The 20,081-nt window shown below is 22.9% G+C and overlaps 5 protein-coding genes across 5 annotated transcripts; 4 read left to right on the top strand and 1 right to left on the bottom strand.

The window, feature by feature from the left end:
- Nucleotides 1-244: 244 nt before the first annotated feature.
- On the bottom strand, nucleotides 245-1,772 carry PVVCY_1100050 (fam-a protein; the record flags this gene model as incomplete). Its single annotated transcript, XM_037634503.1, has 6 exons — nucleotides 245-334; nucleotides 496-729; nucleotides 830-927; nucleotides 1,085-1,154; nucleotides 1,249-1,480; nucleotides 1,624-1,772. The coding sequence occupies 6 exons, from the start codon at nucleotides 1,770-1,772 to the stop codon at nucleotides 245-247; spliced, it is 873 nt and encodes a 290-aa protein (XP_037490596.1).
- Nucleotides 1,773-5,533: 3,761 nt separating this feature from the next.
- On the top strand, nucleotides 5,534-8,197 carry PVVCY_1100040 (PIR protein CIR protein; the record flags this gene model as incomplete). Its single annotated transcript, XM_037634502.1, has 3 exons — nucleotides 5,534-5,551; nucleotides 5,682-7,838; nucleotides 7,922-8,197. 3 exons carry the CDS (start codon nucleotides 5,534-5,536, stop codon nucleotides 8,195-8,197), a joined length of 2,451 nt encoding a protein of 816 aa, XP_037490595.1.
- A 2,374-nt stretch (nucleotides 8,198-10,571) lies between these two features.
- PVVCY_1100030 (CIR protein PIR protein) lies at nucleotides 10,572-12,486 on the top strand (the record flags this gene model as incomplete). Its single annotated transcript, XM_037634501.1, has 3 exons — nucleotides 10,572-10,589; nucleotides 10,720-12,312; nucleotides 12,400-12,486. The coding sequence occupies 3 exons, from the start codon at nucleotides 10,572-10,574 to the stop codon at nucleotides 12,484-12,486; spliced, it is 1,698 nt and encodes a 565-aa protein (XP_037490594.1).
- Nucleotides 12,487-14,249: 1,763 nt separating this feature from the next.
- On the top strand, nucleotides 14,250-15,445 carry PVVCY_1100020 (CIR protein PIR protein; the record flags this gene model as incomplete). Its single annotated transcript, XM_037634500.1, has 3 exons — nucleotides 14,250-14,282; nucleotides 14,420-15,247; nucleotides 15,353-15,445. The coding sequence occupies 3 exons, from the start codon at nucleotides 14,250-14,252 to the stop codon at nucleotides 15,443-15,445; spliced, it is 954 nt and encodes a 317-aa protein (XP_037490593.1).
- Nucleotides 15,446-17,190: 1,745 nt separating this feature from the next.
- PVVCY_1100010 (fam-c protein) lies at nucleotides 17,191-17,597 on the top strand (the record flags this gene model as incomplete). Its single annotated transcript, XM_037634499.1, has 2 exons — nucleotides 17,191-17,271; nucleotides 17,370-17,597. 2 exons carry the CDS (start codon nucleotides 17,191-17,193, stop codon nucleotides 17,595-17,597), a joined length of 309 nt encoding a protein of 102 aa, XP_037490592.1.
- Nucleotides 17,598-20,081: the final 2,484 nt, after the last annotated feature.

The following is a 20,081-nucleotide window of genomic DNA, read 5'->3' as shown; positions in this document are numbered from 1 at the left end:
TCGTTAATATGAAAGAATTGCCATAAATAAAAAATTTTCATAAATAATAATAGTTATATTTGTAGTATTCACAAAATTAACACATATAGATGCATTATAATATTAAAAGACATAAACAAGTTATATACAAAAAAACATTCTTAAAACAAAAGAACATATTATGATAGTAATTTAAAGCAGGCATTATGTATGGAAGCAAATCGTTATATTAACACAAATCTTCTAATACTACGGTTCTAAACATTTACAAAAGCCATTTTTTTTTATAATGAAAAAATTTATTTAAATACCTTACTTTAATTAAATCTTCATAATTGGAAGTATGCCCATCAATCTAAGAAAAAAAACATAAATAGATGAATATATAAAATGTTTAAATTTTTTACAAATTATAGTATATAGTATATATTATAAATATGTGCATTTATTTAAAATATCGTTTTTTTAACAAATGCTAAAATAAATTATTGTTATAAAAATTTGTATATCGATTACAGATTCGAGATAAGTGATATTAATATAAAGGCCTTTTTTTTCAATGAGGTATCCAGCTATGTTAACAAATGTTTTTTTCAATTTTCCTCTTCTAATATCATTTTCAGAATTAATGTCAGTTGTGAATAAATTTGCATTTTCTATTATTGTATTTTTATACGAATGCTTATTTTTACTGTTGTGATCATTTATATTTGCTGAGGTCATGACAATTATAGTTTTTTTTTCTGATATCTACAAAATTAATAAAAATATATTACGTAAATTATTGTGAATAGCATGAGAACTTCGATTTATATGGAAACAGAAGAAAATAGGTTTACTTACATCAAACTTTGCAGCTAAAGCATAAAAATATTTCTGAGGCAAACCAACTTTTGTAACGTTGCTGTATTATCACTAAATTTGGGTTGTACACACGGGCAATTTTTCCTAAAAAAATTTTGCATTATGTAAAATAAGATATTATAAATTTGAAGACATGGAAACAATAAATAGTATCATATAACAATAGCAATAGTAAATCACGAGATGTAGAATAAATAGTAAAATTATATTTTAATTGACTAATTATTTATGTTTTGTATACTTTTAACAGAGCTATTATTGAACTTATTTGCAAGAGCAGGATCCCATAATATGTTTGTTATTGCATTATACTAATGGAAACAAAGAAAAATATATGTATATAAATTATAGTAATTTTTTAATATTAATTTGGTTTATAACTTAATATTGTTCATTAATTGATACCGTATGGACATGATATATAAAACTAATTCTTTGAACAACTGTATCTCCATGTTTTTTTTTACTAAAAGTATTATTATAAGATAGATTTGATTCACATAATTCATAATCATCTTTACTTGTAGCATGATATGCTAAATGTATTATAGCTTCGTTCATAAGTTCGACTGCATTTTCTATTTCTTTGGGATCAGTACATAATAGTTGCTTGTTTTTTTCATATATCTCTTCTGGACTATCAATGATAAAAATGAACATGTTTTTTATGCGTACAAAAATAAAGGGATTATATTTATACTATAGAATTATTGCACAGGGATGTATTGAATATTTTCATAATGAAATATGTAATATATATATATTGTTGTATTTTCTTACGTAGGATAACGTCTTTTTGGTTTGGTTTTTGTTTCTTCTTTTGTTTTTGTATTTTCTTCTGGAGCCAGCTCAGTTGCAAGGGTTTTATTATTCACATATATGAAGATGCTTAAAAGAAAAAAAACAATTTGAATATAAAATTTATTCATTTTTGGACTTTACAAACAAAATAATAAAATATATATTAGTATTTTTTTAATTAAAAATTGTCAACTCGAAAAATAGCATAAATATAATTAAAATTAAAGTAAATAATTTTCTCCAATACATATAAAAAAAATACAAATTATTATTTAAATAACAAATTGTATGCTTTTGTTAGATTTATAAAATTAATATATTTTTTATTCAAATAATTCAATCACAAAACGACGTCAATAACAGAAATATTCATAAATAATGAATATTAAAAATATTATGATTCATAATTTCATTAATATTATAATATTTAAAATAAATAATTTTAATTATATTATATAAATTATATTTTAATATATAGCATTATGAATGCACAAGTTTTATATTTTTATAATTAATTATACTTAATATAAAATTTATAAAAGATCCCATTACGTATATACTTATATTTATATATAATAGGAAAAAACTGTTGTTTTTACCTATAGAAGATCAATTATATAAAATAAAAATATGGAAATAAGAAAATAATATAAAAAATATATTTGTTTTAATATAATAATATATATTTATATCAATAATTATATAAAAATAATTGTTTTGCTATTTTTTTCATTTGTTTTATAAAATTTCTTTGATAATGGATGGTTTTTAATACAAAGCATGTCTATTATATTTTTAAATATTAAAATAATTAATTTAATCGGAGGAATACAATTAATTATATATATTCCTGATAATACTATAATAACAATAATTTTTACTACATAAAAATAATAGTATGATCAAATTTGCATTATGAAAATCAAGCATTCGTGATTTTTTCATCACTTTTAATACAAATTTTACTAAATAAGATTTTTCTATCAAAATTGTTAATTTTATAAAAATTATTTATTGGTGGTAATATTGATATCCATATTTTTTTTATAAATTAACACAAATTATAAATTGCTTTTAATAGCGAAACAAAGTATATATAAATATATAAAATAAAAAAATACAAATAAATAAAATATAAAAATAAAATAATGAAATATAAGTTGTAAAATCAAGAAATATATATACACACATAAAATAAAATAAATTAATTTGTTTATTTTAATTTTTTCGATATCGAGGTGTTCAAGTATTATGGGTCAAGGTTATGCATAATGGGTTATTGTTTCGTTCACTGAATTTTTGTTTTGATTTCGGGTTCGGGGTATATTGTAATTTAATTCTTTATAATTTGATAATATTTTTGTCTGTGAATGTTGATTAAATATTTGTCTATCCCCGTATGTTTTATCTCAATATTATGTCTAAATACGCACCACAAAAAGGGCATAGCCATTAATATGAAAGGGGTCGAATAATATATTTTACATAAGATACAATACCTTCATCAAATTCGATTGTATATATTGCATGTGGCAATATTATAACTTCACATTTTATAATTTATTTCTAATTTTGTCTAACTATATATAAGAACCCTTATTATATATTATATAAGGCGTGTTAACCCATAGCTATGTTGAACCATGAGTAACACAGTATGTTTCTTTATTTGTATCACTATTATTTTGGTTTAAATTATATTATACCAAATAAACTGTAATATTAAAACTCATTTGGAACATTTATCTGCATTATAATATACCTTCAGGTTAATATGCATATGTTTAATATTAATTAATCATATTACAACATAAATAGGTAATCATAAAATATGGATTCATTAAATATCGATCGAGATTCGACAATGCAACATTATCTATAAAAGGCATTTTATGCATCTAACATTTTTAATAATACAATAAAATTATATTATAGATATATGTATAATATTTTATTAAATTTTAACAATATATAATATTTTCGCTTTATCTGATTACTTTACATTTTATTAAAATTAATTAGTATTAATGGAAATAGTTTTGTAAGGTTTTATTTATTTTCATAAAGGTATAACATTAGGTTAATCATTATTAATTTTTAAATTTTATAGTTTTGAGGTGTAAATATATTATATTTAGAATAGTTAAAAAATAAAATATAAAATATTAATAAAACTTGATATATATTTTGTTCTAACAATTTTTATGATAATTAAAAAAATTAGGTATATAGAAATAGGGTTATTATTATATGCTTATACATATAAGATAGTAAATATTCTACAAATAATATTGAAATATTATTTTTTATTGTAAAAAATTCATATAATTAAATATTAATTTTATCGAAAAAGCACATAATAATTAATTTTATTTGAACAATAATATTTACACTAGGCTATTATATATGCACAAACTTATAAATTTATATTTTAAATATAGTGCTATTACGAAATAATATATGCCATAAAATGTTGCACTTTAAAACAATGAAGCAAGGAAAATTAGTAATTGGTTTAAAGTATTTCTCTTGAGTGCATTAATTATCTCATTGTAGTGTACAGTGGTATATCAGTAACAATAATAATATAAGATTAATATATTATTAAATATGAACAAATATAATATTTTATTTGATACGGTATATGGATATAAATTCATTATATATATTATTAATCGGATGATAGAATTAAAATGGTATGCATACAGGATCAAATGAAGGATTATAGCATTTATTTAAGCCTTAATGTGGTAATATTAGAATTAGCACGACAAAAAAACAATATTAATTAAAGTAACAATTATATAATTTTCACTAAAAATACATTTATCCTATTATCGAAATAAATAAAATTTCATTACAAATTATGCAATGCAAAATATATGTTTAGATTATAAGTATAAATGTGTACTTAAAATGGTAGCTCATATTATATTGATTCTCAAATTAATTAATTATTCTAACCAAAGTATTTATAGAATTTTTAAATAAAAATTAATATATTAAATTATATTTATTTTCTTTATTGTTTAAAATACATTTATTAATCATTTATATATTAAATAGATAATAAGAATGAAAAGAATAATATACATTTTATATATAATAACTATTACCCCCAAACTAATTTATATTCATATTCATTTTAATTGTAATAGATCAATCAATATATTTGTATATTATGCTTTTTTAATTTTAAAAATTAGATACTATATACACTCAAAACTATTGATTAAGATAAATAATAATATTATATTTCATTTATTTAGAAAAGGAAATAATATTAAATTTAAACACAAATAGTGTTTTATACTTGTTAGAAATTATATAAAAAAGTGTAATATTTCACGTTGAACAATAGCATATATCAATACATGCCATTCAAATAATGAGATACAAATACATTTTTAACAATTATAGTAATAACACATTTTTAATTCTTTATATATTTATAATAATATAAAATTGGTTATGTTTTTACTATAAATCAAGAAAATGGATAGTTCTCTAATGTAAGAACGTATAATAATTAGAAAATGTGTTTTATTTAAACTTATTAAAATGTTACAAAAAATAATACAATGAAGCTATTCCGAATATTATTAAGAATAGCGATATTTCGCATATGATAAAAATGTTTCGAACAAATCACAAAACAAGGATACTTATCTGAATCGTAACAAAAGTGGATATATGTTTTATTTTATTATATTGTTGTATATTAATTTTAAATTAATATTATTATTGATAATAATGCTAATAGTGCGTTTAAGTATGATAATTTTATATAAAGGAATCGATCCATTGTTTAACCTATTTTGTTGCAGTGTATATATTTTATATAAAAACAATATGATGCCAATCTACATATTAAAGAAAATCCATTACAATGACCACCAAAAGAATGGTAAATAACCTTATTTTAAAATAAAGCATATTTATCCTTAATTTTATTATGTTTAAATTATATTCAAATCATATTAAATTTTATTTGATAAATTTTGAATTAATGCATATTTTTATAAATATTTTCTTAGTGTAAGTTACTTCTTAAAGGTGATAGTTATTTTAAAGGTAAAGATGCCGATACGACGAAAATTAACAAAGACTCAGTCATCAAAGGATATTGTCGTGATGGTGCTTGTAAAACAAATGAAGATTATATTAATGCTTTGATCGCATATATAATTATGAAATTCAAAGATACAATAAGTAGAAAAACTAAGTATAATGATTATGATGAATATTTATTGATGTGGATAAGTGATAAATTATTTAAGATGTACCACGAAAGTCAAGGCACAAATAAAAAAATAGGCTTTGTCTATTCTATTACTTTAAATCAGGCTTATGTAAAGCATTTAAAGAAACATAAACAAAGATTGGATTATTGGGATATTTTAAATATGCAGCAGGGTTTGAAAGAAGTGAATCTTAAGTATATGAGCGAATTTTATAAGTTACTTAATCACATATGTAAAACAATTGTAGATTATGAAACAAACGGTGCCGGAAGTAAGAATCTTTCTAAAAATTCTATCGGTTGCCGTCATCAATATAGAACCCTTTATATGAACATTCCTAAATGCAAATCATATCTTCATTTATTGAATAAATTAAAAGGTATATATGATACTTTTAGAAGTTCTGCTATTAAGAGAACTGATTTAAAAAATAAACTTATAAAACTTACACTAGAAAATGGAAACGAGGTGGAAACGGTGCGTGGTTTTAAATCATATGACTTCAGTAATGAAGAATGTAAATTCCAAAAAAAAAAACGTACACCCTCCAAACCTTCAAATCCTAATTCAGAACCAGCATCGACTACAAAGATTCAAAGAGGATCACCAGGATCTCAATATGTATCAAATTCTACAGGAGATCAATTACCAAATCAAGAGGATACATCAAAAGGTTCAGATAGTGACCAACATAATCCAGCAGGTCAAATAAAAGAGCAAGGGGGCGATACACCAGATAAACCAGACCAACCACAAGATGGTCAACAGGAAAAATCAGGCTCTAAACAGCCAAATTCAATTGATGTGCCAAAAAATGGTAAAGAAATGAAAACGCCCCCAGCGAATGGCCCCTCGATAAGTATCAAATCGCCAAACCAAGGAGAATCAGGAGATCCAAAAAAAATGGAAACAGGGGATAAACATAGTCCTATTCCACCACAAATAAAAGGCCAACAAGCAGAATCCCCATCATCTGCACCGTCTGAAATGCCTTCAAAGGAGTTAAAAAATGATAATTCGCAACAATCACATCAAATAACAGATTCACATATTCCTGGAGGTGCATCAACCCCCTCAGATAGTGGAATAAAGGATACAAGCAATACCAAAGAGCCTCAAGAGAATAAACAAGGAACTATAGGGGATGACCAAAAAGATTTAGGAGGGGGCATAGGAAATGAAATGAGTACCCCAAGTGATCCAAGCAATCCAAACGACAATATTCAAACTTCAAGCACCAATCAAGGAGGTGGATCAGTAGGTTCGGGTAGTGGATCAAAAGGTCCAGATAATGGATCGGCTGGGGGATCAGATGACAATAAAGTAAGCCAAGAAGGATCGGGAGGGTCGAAAAGTGGACAAGGTGTCAAAGATAGTGAATCAGGAGGTTCAGGCAGTGAACCGCAAGGTTCAAATGGTGAGAGAAAAGATACAGGCAATGATCCATCAAATAAAGGTGGCGCACAAGGTGATCAAGGAAATTCAGTTGATGGACCAGATAGTGGCCAAGTAACTACAGATAATGGGACCAAAAGTACAAATGGTGGGCAAGGTGATAAAGGAAGCCAAGAAGGATCAGTCGGAGGAGGGGATAAGCCACCCACACCTAATGGTTCATCACCCCCCCAAAAAGATTTAAATCAACAAAATCCACCTCAGCAAAATTCATCTCAAACTTCATCAGAAACTTCGCCAAAATCTAACGAACAAACTCAAGAGCAGCGACAGTCTCAGGACACGTTTGGAAACCAAAATTCTGATCAAAAATCTCAAGAAGAACATCAAAAACCGGGGGTAAATCCAGTGATTATACCAGAACATCCTGGAAGTGAAGTAAAAGGAAATGGAATAACAGGAATAGATGATGGATATGTATTAAACAAATACAAAAAAATTGTAATTTCAATTATAGTTATTCTAATACCCATTACTTTAACTATTCTGTACAAGGTAAATAAAAGAAAATTATGATGTGTACTATTTTTAAAATATTTCTTCATAAAACACTATATATTTTTCATAATTTATGTTAGTATTTGTCATTTGGGCGGAGAAAGGAATTGAAGAAAAAAACAAACATGAAAAAGGTTATAAATTCAATTGGAGGAAAAAAACAAATACAAATAATTATAAAATCATCTAGTCGAAAAAAACAGACTAAAAAATCTATAAATTCCGTTTATGGGGAAAAATCTCCATCATTAAATATATACAAGATTATGCAGGCTGATCCTGTACCATTTATTAATTTATTTTTTTTGCTGATTTTTTTTGTTTATAAAAGAAAGCGCGATTTCATAGAATTATAAATTTAATTAACTTATATTTAAAATCGAATTAAAAAATGTATAAAATTAAAGAATGCTAAATAGTAAATTTGTCTATTAATATAAACAAGTATTATATATATATGATACAGATCAAGAGTTTGTTTCTTATTTTATAATAAAACATAAAATAAATTTTCTATATGATGAAATTATCTATTATAACTGAATTATAATATTTTTTTGTCTTTAATTATTATTTATAAAAGTCAAAATATTGTATTGTTTCAATATAAAAGGTGTCTTGCCACCTGCTAAATGAATACGACAAAATAAAGCGTTACTTATTAAGCGTACTTCACTTTTTGGTTTCATATAATAATAAATTGATGTTCTTTTCAATATATTGGTTCTATATGGCTATTTTCCGATTTACTATTGTAATTTGATTATTTTTTGGGATTACATTTGTCAATATTAATATTTTATACTATTTATCATAAATAATAAGGACGATGTTGTATATTCTGAGATATATTATATATTAATGAATTTGGAATTTACTTATTTTTAGTTAATATTTATAATTGTTTTAAATAAACTTAAATTAAACACATTTGTTAATAAAATTATAAGCTGCATCGAGGGGTTAGGCTCAGGTATAGAATTGTGTTTTGAATTAGGATTCGTCGTATACTATAATTTAATTTTTTATAATTTGATAATATTTTTTGTCTGGAACTATTTATTAAATATGCGTACCGTCCATATATGTTTAATCTCGAAATGAATCCCAAATATGCAACGAAAAAAGGAACATAGGTATTAATATGAAAGGGTCGCATAACAAATTCTCCATATGTTATAATACTTTCATCGAATTCGTTCGTATATATTAAATGCGGTTAAATTATATCTCCACATTTTATATTTATTGGGGATTTTTGGCTAACTATATATAAGAATCCTTATTATATAAGGGATAGTAACCCATATCTATATTGAATTATGAATAACACAATATGTTTCTTTATTCGATGAAACATATTATTTGTGGAACTATTATTGTGATTTAAATTATATTATACCAACTGAACTGTAATAATAAAACTATATATGTAGCAATATATTATAATAAGCCTTATTTTGAATATTCGTCTATATTACAACATATGAGTTTTTAACATTAATTATACAAACTATCCAATATGCAATTAAAATATAGTGTTATTACGAAATAATATATACGTTCTAAAATGTTATATTTTAAAACAATGAAACAATGAAAATTAGTAATTGGTTTAAAGTAATTCTCCTGAGTGCATTAATTATCCCATTGTAGTGTACAGTGGTATACCAATAACAATAATGGATTAGTATGTTACTAAATAAGAAAATTATATTATATTTATTCGATATACTATATGGATATAAATTCATTATATATATTCTTAAAGGTATACTAAAATTAAAATAGTATGCATAAAACATCAAATGAAATATTATAACAATTATTTAAGCAAGGTTTAATGTGGCAATATTAGAATCAACACAACCAAGCAATATAACATTAATTTTATTAATAATTTTAAAGTTTCCATTAAAAATGCAAATATTAAATAAATAAATTTATATTATAAAATATATAATACATAATATATGTTTAGGTTATAAGTGTAAATGTGTACTTAAAATGGTAATCCGTGTTATATTGGATCCCCAATTAATTCATTATTCCAATCAAAACATGAATACAATTTAAAAATTAATATATTTAAATTATATTTATTTGCTTTAATATTTAAAAAATATTTTTTAATTATTTATATGCTAAATAAATAAGGATGAAAAGAATAATATGCACTTTATATATCCTAAAACTAATTTATATTCATGATTCATTTTAATTGTAGTAGCTCAATTAATTTAATTTGTGTGTTACACTTTTTTAATTTTCCAAATTAGATAAGATGTGACTTGAAATTATTCATTATTATATTTATATATAAAGAAATGTTAGCACATAAGCAAAGTTATTACATATTATAGCGTATAATAATTAGAGAATGTGTTTTATTTAAAGATATTGAAATGTCAAACAAAATTATACAAGGAAGATGGTCGAATATTATTAAGAATAGCGATATTTCACATATGATAAAAATGTTTCAAAAAAAACGCAAAATAAGCATACTTACCTGAATTGCAACAAAAGTTAATATAAGTTTTATTTAATTATATTATTGTATATTATTTTAAACTATTATTATTAAGAAAAATGCTAATAGTGTGTTTAACTACTGGAAATTTCACATATAAAGACAAATAATTGCATAAATTATTTGGTGTAGTATATAAGTTTTATGTAAAAACAATATGATGTCAATCTACAGTTAAAAAACAAAATTCCATTACAATGGATCACAAACTAATGGTAAATAACCTTATTTTAAAATAAAACATATTTATCCTTAATTTTATTATGTTTAAATTATATTCAAATCATATTAAATTTTATTTGAATAAATTTTGAATTAATGTATATTTTTATAAATATTTCTTAGTGTAAATATCTTAATATAGCTGATAGTTATTTTAATGGTAAAGATGTCAAAACGAAGATAATTAACAAAGACCCAACCATCAACGGATTTTGTAATAATGGTGTTTGTAAAACAAATGAAGATGGCATTAATGCTTTGATCGCATATATAATTATGAATTTCAAATGGTCAATAAAAGATGAAGAGTATAATAAATATGATGAATATTTATTGATGTGGCTAAGTGATAAATTATTTAAGATACACAACGAAAGCAAAGACAAAGACAACGAAATTACTTTAAATAAGGCTTATGATACATATTTAAAGAATCATAAAGTGAAATTTAATTATTGGACTCTTTTTTATAATATAGAGAGTTTGAAAGAAGCTAATCTTTGGTATATGAGCGAATTTTATAAATTACTTGATAAAATATGTAAAACAATTACAGATTATGAAAAAAACCGTGACGAAATTACGAACCTTATTACGAATTCTACCGAATGTTCTAATCAATATATATCCATTTATAATGATATTCATAAATGCAGATCATATCGTGATTTGTTGAATAAATTAAAAGGTATATATGATGATTTTAGAAATTATGCTATTAAGGAAACTGATTCAAAGATTAATTTAGAAACTAATCTTAAAAAATTTACAAAACCAGGTGGAGGAGAGATGGACGCGGTGAGAGGTTTTAAATCATATAAATTCAATCATTCAAACTGTAAATCCCTGCATAAAAAAATTACAACGTCAAAACCAACGGACCCACCAGGATTACCATCTTCTTCGGAAGAAATACAACCGCCACAACCTTTAAAGCAACTAAAAGATAACCAACGTGAAACATCACAGCCATATCTATCAAAACAAGAATTAAAAAATGACCAAACAATCTCAGATATACCACCAGAAGGTGTATCAGGTAGTGAACAAGATAATTCAGATAGTGCTCCAGTAGGAAAAGAAAATCAAAGTACGCCAAGGGAACCTTTTAATACTGGATCATTCATTTTTAGGAACTCATTAAAAGGCATAGACCAATTAAATAATGGTTTAAAATTTTATGAGAAAAAAAAAGAGCAACTTACAAACGCCAAGGATACTATTAAGAATTTGTATAATACATCTGTATCTAATGTAAAAAAATTTTTCGAAAAATTTAGTGATTTTTTTAATGACATTATTGATAATGTAAGTAAAGATTATAAAAAAGTAGAAAACCCTCCTGATTCAGGTGATAATCAATCTGGATCAGACGGGACAGGGGATACCCCACCCACACCTAATGGTCCATCATCTCCCAAAAAAGATTCAGAACAAACTCAAAACCCTCCACAAAATTCACCAAGTTTTACAGAACAAAATGAAACAGATAAATCGTCTGAGGAGTCATCTGGAAACCAAGATTCTGATCAAAACGATAAAGGACCTCAAAAAACGGTGGAAGGTTCAGTGATTAAGAAAGAAGATCCTGTAAACGAAGTAAAAGGAAATGGAACAATAGGAATAGATGATATATTTATATTCAAAGAATTCAAAAAAATTGGAATTCCAATTATAGTTATTATAATATCCATTACTTTAGCTATTATGTACAAGGTAAATAAAAGAAAATTATGAAATGTACGATTTTTAAAATATTTCCTCACTGTAAAATATTATTCATTTTTTATAATTTTATGTTAGTTTTTGGTATTTGAACGGAGAAAGAAATTAAAAAGAAAAAAAATGAAAAAATCTACAAATTTGTTTGGTGTAAATAAAACGACATGAACAGTTATAAACTTAAGTGATAGAAGAAAGAAGATGCAAATAATTATAAAATCATATAGTCGAAAAAAACAGACTAAAAAATTTATAAATTCCATCTATGGGGGAAAAGTCCATTATTAAATATATACAAACTTATACAGGCAGATCCTATGCCATTTATTAATTTATTTTTTTTGTTAATTTTTTTGTCTATAAAAGAAAATCCGATTTTTTGGAATTATAAATTTAATTAATAACTTTTATTTTGGAGTTCAGATTCTATGAAACCGATTTAAAAACTTTATGTAAGTATTAAAAATGATAAATATGTAAATTTGTTTATTACTATTATTATATGTAGATAAAATCATAATTATAATTTAAAAAATATTTATATAATTATAATTCGAAAAATATATTATAATATGTATAAATGTGATGTTGTTATAATGGTTCATTCAATTTCAGTTATAAATTTATTTATATAATTATAGGAATGAAAACATTATTAAAATAATGAATGAATAAAAAATATATTTTTTATAAAATTACTTATTATTTAAAAAATTAATAATAAAATCTGGAAAAAATATAAACAATGACACTATAAATTCTTGTCATAGTGCATATAATTGTTTTTTATATATATTAAGTAAAAATCAATATAAAAATATAATGGCACTTTCTAACATAAATGAATGTTTGTTTTATTGATTGAATAATAAATCAACAGCATATAATAGTGCATTACAAATGTACCAATGTTACTTATATTGTTAATGGTAATTTTGGGGACACACGGCTTTATATTTTAAAAAAATGAACACATAAAAAAAAAGTTAAAGACCAAATTAATTTTAAATATCTGTTTATTATTCCATATTAGCATGTGTTATATTATCTGTTCTTAGTGAATTGCAACTTTTTAAATTTAAAATAGCATGTTTTATCTTAGGGTTTTTAATAAATTACTTGGATCATATACATTGATAACTATAGAAAAAAAATATATATGATAAACATGAATAATTATGAGCATTTAACGAATATTTATTTAAATTTATGCATTAAAAGATCAAATATATTTTATTTTGTCCTCTATAGCGCAATATAACAATCTAATTACACATTTTTTTTATTATGCTTTAAAATTTGGATCAATACTTATTTATGTTTTATATATTTAATATTTACTAATTATTATTTTAAAAATGGTTTGCATTCAAAGATTTATTTAAGCTTAAAATGGCTCAATAATACGTTTCAGTACTAATTGTTATTTTAAACTGTAGAAAAGATGCTCAAAATATATTATAAAATAGCCCAATAAGGTATATTTCTAAATTGAAGTATATAGGATTTAAAATAAAGTTATTGAACACATTAAATTCGGCCATGAATTTATCTATATTAAGTACAAATAATATAAATTTATGTAATTTGAATAGAAAATGAAGCATGTAACTTAATTTAAAAATATTATAATTTTAGAAAAATCTATATTATAAGAAACAACTATATAAAACTGTAATATATCGTATTAAATAACTATTTTTATATTATTAAGGATTATAATAATAATAGCATTTTTTGTATAAATGGATCATATATACATATGGTAAAAATATATTAAGCAACTCTACATTTAAGGGAATTTGATAATTGCCATAAAATAAGTATAGCATGTTTAACGAAATATAATTGGTATGCAATGAGCTTAAATAGATACAACAAATGTTTACGTAATATATATAAATATTATTATCCCTCATAATCTCCAAATTATGGCACAGTCAAATCATACTATTAAGGATGTGGTATACAATTTTTTGAATAAAATATTATCTTATCATGTGTTTTATATGTTGTATCGTCCATAAATTATATTAATTTTCATTTTATTAGCATTTATATTAATACGTTTTTTTGTTTAATTCATAAAATATATTTGTAGTATAATGACATTTTTACGATAAATGACTATTTTTATGAGACGGAGAATGGTCAATTAATAGATAATACAAACAGCAATGATTTAATCCACAAATATTGTCATTACGATAATCACTCAGGAAATGGTAAATGTAATGATTATTTTCAAAGGGTTAGTTCTGCTATTATTCATTTGTTAGAAATGTTAAAGGACAAATTAGATTCAAAATATGATAAACTTGCCGAATACGCTATTTTATGGTTAAGTTATAAACTAAATGAAAAGCCAAAGGATAAATTGACCGATTTAAATAAATTTTATACTCAATATATAGAAAAAAATAATGATTATAATAAGAATATAAATGGTGATGATAATATGACTTATAAGAATATTATAGATAAAAAAAAATATTTGATGAATATTAAAGAAATATCAAAATTTAATGATCCATTTGGGATGTTATTATCATTGTATTATTTAATTAACAATAAAAAACTGAATTGCACAAACTATTTGGAAAAAGCTAATGAATTTGCTGATCAATTTAAAAACCTCAATAAAGATTCTAATAATACAAAAGACAGTCCATTTATTCAAATATTATCTACATTATCAAATGATTATGAAAATATAAAAAATATATATCATGAAAAGAAATCTTGCGAATTTCCATCTCTTTCAAAAATAGAACCTAAAGAAATTCCTGTAAAAAATTCTGAAAAAGGTTCTGGACAATCATTGGGGGTCACTTTTGAAGTTACATCATCAAGTTCGTCGATATTAAACACTATAATTCCAGGTTTATCGACATTTGCAATACCGGTTTTCTTGGGAGTTGCTTATAAGGTAAATAATAAGGAATTAAAAACTATAATATTTAAATTATATTTTTGTGATCCCTTATATGGGTTTATCAAAAAATATATAATAATTTTCCCATTTTTATATTAGTATTCATTATTTGGAATTGATAAATTATTTCAAAGACAATATATAAGAAACAAATTAAAAAAAACAAAGAAGAAAATGGAACTTAATATATGATTCGAAGATTAACGATTATTCCAGGAACAATAATAATGATTGATATATGTTAAGAATATGTCTATTTGGAAACAAGAAAATTTTGACGATATTTTTGGATCATAATTTTTGTGTCTATAAGAATAATTAAATAATATAATCAATAAAATATAAAATTAATATGCATATTATTGCATTTTTGTATTGTTTTTGTATAATTTGTATATGATTTTATGTAGTGGGTCAGGGTTAAGATAGTGTTTGTGGAACCCATAAATGGGTTAAGGTTAAATACCACATTACATTTTATTTGTATAATTTTTAATAATTTGACAATATTTATTAGTTTAACAAATTGTTTTATATATATATAAGACAAATTATAACAATTGTATTTCATATTAATATAACTTAGTGATAATTGTGTTTAACTATGTATTTTTTATATTTATTGTTAATTTGTGATTAATGGTTTATGGGGCCAATCGATCAATTGTGGGAATCGATATAGACAGATGATTTCAGAGCATCGATTTGATTTTATAAAATAACGTCGATTTAAATACTTTAATATTTATTATGAGAAATTGTGGGGAAATGGGATTAATTAATGTAGAAAATATTATACAGACCGATCCCGTACATTTATTAATTTATTTTTTTTGTTGATTATTTTTGTTTATAAAAGAAAAGACATTATTTATATGATAAATTTAATAAGTTTTATTCTTGTGCTAAGAATACATGGGTTCGTATTTAAAAGACAATATAAAATTCAAACAATAATAAATAAGGCATATTGCATTTATTAGTATAAATAATTCGGGTTTTAGTATATGGGAGCCATATTAAGGCTCATTCACCTATTTTTATAAAAAAAATACAAAATATTATTAAATGATATTAAACATTTGAGAAGTATAACAATAAGAACGCATTTAGATGCAAATAATAATTTTTGATAGTCGTTTTTCATATTTTTGCATAAATTGATTTACAATGTATATGCATCCAATATTTATTACCACAATTAAATTATATTAATTTGGATGTAGAAATACAAAAATAAAAAAACATGTTTATAAAGTATCAAGGATGTTATTAAATGAACCTTTATGCTACACTAAAGACTTATTTATATAAAATATGTAAAAAAATATTTTAGGTTGAATTTGTTGCATAAACTTGTTTGTTTGTAATTAAAATAATTTGTTCTTTACGAAAATGGTTTGTTATTTGAAAAAAACATAAATATAAAATTTTCGAAATTGTATATCTACATCTTCGATGATAGAGTTATTATATATGCATATAAATTCGTGCATTATTTTATTTATATTTTAAATATTAAAATTAATTTTGTTATATTAAATATAATGGTTTAATTAAACAAAAATATTCAGAACAAATATATACAAATTTATGTATTTAGAATAAATTGTTATATATATATTTTTATGCATTAAAATAAATTATATTATTTATATTAAATTAAAAATAAAATAAAAATAAAAAATATTGTTAACTTATAATTCGAGGAAATAATTTTGTGGACACTTTAAAATAGCAGTAACATATAATTTATTATAATATACTTTCATAAATATGAGACAATTTGTTTAAATAAATTAAAATTAAAAATTTGTAATATTAAATAATAGCATCATTGTTTTACAACAATAATATATAAAAAGGAAGATAAAAAAATAAATCATATATATTATTTAAACCACCTTATTCGAAAAACAATTTTTATTAATAAAAAAATGGATAAAAGGATATTTAGTTTAGTTTGTATCATCTTGTATGTCCTTTTGGTTGTATCAATACATTGCTCGGAACAGAAAGTAAGTTGTCAAAACAAAATATAAACTAGTATATAGAAAATTATATAATAGTGTTTATTTACATGTTGTTGCATATATATTATTATATTTATTTCTAGAATGATCGATCTAAGACATCTGACTTAAGAAGTAGAATCATTCGTGCTATCAAGAAAATAAACAGAAGTAACAAAAAAAATGTTATAAAATATAAGCACAGCCTCCAATTAAATAACAATAATAATAACGATTTTGATTATGAAGACTATACAGACTACTATCATGATGATATAGAAGACGATGATCAAGAAGTGGGCGATGGTTGTTGTGGTTGTTTTGGTTGTTAAATATGGTAATTAAGAATATGATTAGGGTTTCCATTTATACATTTATTTACATTGAAAATATTTTGGATTATTTACATTATTGTATATAATTTGTGAAAGAATATTCCGAAAACAATTAATGATTAAATAATATTAATCCATTTGCTATAACCATAGTATTTATTATTTGTATTTTGTCTTACAACTTATTTTTATATTTGTTTTATTATTTTATATAAAATGGAGCTTTAAACATACAAAATTTGATAATATCACAGTATATTTATTTTATTAATATATTTTTTGGTACCATTGTTTTGTAGACCCCAACATAGAATTTTGTTCTCTTTTTTGTAATACTACACAATAATAATTAAGTTTTATAAATATCACTTTGCAACATTTAAAAACTCATTATGTAAAATATAAAAATATATTTTGTAAATTGAAGAATAATAAAAAAGTGTGAATTTATAGGAAATATTATTATATGTTATATGTACAATTAGCCAAAATATTTTAAGTTATTCACAAATATTTATTGTTTATATAAAAATGATTTAAAAAAATACAAATAAATAATGAAACATAAAGTTGTAAAATTAAGAAATATATATGAATACATAAAAAATATTTAGTTTTTAATTGTAATATTCTTGATATCAAGGTGTTTATGTTTTATGGGTCAAGGTTATGCATTATGGGTTATTGTTTTGTTCACTGTATCTGTGTTTTGAGCTAAGATTCTGAATATATTATAATATAATTTTTTATAGTTTGATAATATTTTGTGTCTGTAAATATTGATAAAATATATTTACCATTCCCGTATGTTTATTCTCGAGATTATGTCTAAATATGGACCAAAAAAGGGGGCATATCCATTAATATGAAAGGGGTCGAATAATATATTTTACATAAGTTACAATACCTTCATCGAATTCGATCGTATATATTACATGTGGCAATATTATAACTTCACATTTTATAATTTATTTCTAATTTTGTCTAACTATATATAAGAACCCTTATTATTTATTATGTAAGGCATAGCTATATTGAATCATGAGTAACACAGTATGTTTCTTTATTTGTATCACTGTTATTTTGATTTAAATTATATTATACCAAATAAACTGTAATAATAAAACTCATTTGGAACATTTAACTGCATTATAATATACCTTCAGGTTAATATGCATATGTTTAATATTATTTAAACATAATACTAATATATAATAGGTAATCATAAAATATGGATTCATTAAATATCGATCGAGATTCGACAATACAACATATCTATAAAAGATGTTTTATGTATATAACATTTTTAATAACACAATAAAAATTAAACTATATATAGAATATTTTAAGTTTTAATTGTAGTTACTGTTCTCTTTTTGTATTTCTTTATATTTGTATTCAAATTAATTAGTATGAATATTATTTGCTTTATAAGCTTTAATTTATTTATCATAAAGCCATAATAATAGGTTAATCATTATTAATTTTTAAATTTTATAGTTTTGAGGTATATATATATTATATTTAGAATAGTTAAAAAATAAAATATAAAATGTTAATAAAATTTGATATATATTTTGTTCTAATAATTTTTATAATAATTAAAAAAAATTAAGTATATATGATTAGGGTTATTATTATATGCCTATACCTATGCATATAAAATAGTAAAATATTCTAACAATAACTAATATTGAAATATTATTTTATTGTAAAAAATTCATATAATTAAATATTAATTTTATCGAAAAAGCACATAATAATTAATTTTATTTAAACAATAATATTACTAGGCTATTATATATCCACAAACTTATAAAATTATATTTTAAATATAGTGGTATTACGAAATAATATATGCTCTAAAATGTTTCACTTTAAAACAGTGAAGCAAGGAAAATTAGTAATTGGTTTAAAGTATTTCTCTTGAGTGCATTAATTATTCCACTGTAGTGTACAGTGGTATATTAGTAGAAATCATAGCAATAATAATGGATTAGTATGCTACTAAATATGAACAATATATTATGTTTATTTGATGCACTATATGGGTATAAATTAGTTAAATATGTTCTTAAAGGTATTATAAGATTAAAATTGTATGCATAAGGGTTTAGGGTTTAGGGTTTAGGGTTTAGGGTTCAGGGTTTAGGGTTTAGGGTTTAGGGTTTAGGGTTTAGGGTTTAGGGTTTAGGGTTTAGGGTTTAGGGTTTAGGGTTCAGGGTTTAGGGTTTAGGGTTTAGGGTTGGTTTAGGGTTTAGGGTTTAGGGTTTAGGGTTCAGGGTTTAGGGTTCAGGGTTTAGGGTTTAGGGTTCAGGTTTTAGGGTTTAGGGTTTAGGGTTTTAGGGTTCAGGGTTTAGGGTTTAGGGTTCAGGGTTTAGGGTTCAGGGTTCAGGGTTTAGGGTTCAGGGTTTAGGGTTTAGGGTTCAGGGTTCAGGGTTTAGGGTTAGGGTTCAGGGTTTAGGGTTCAGGGTTTAGGGT

The sequence above is a fragment of the Plasmodium vinckei genome (assembly GCF_900681995.1).
Source record: "Plasmodium vinckei vinckei genome assembly, chromosome: PVVCY_11".
NCBI classification, from domain to species: Eukaryota; Apicomplexa; class Aconoidasida; order Haemosporida; family Plasmodiidae; genus Plasmodium; species Plasmodium vinckei.
This window is presented reverse-complemented; position numbering and strand designations above follow the sequence as displayed.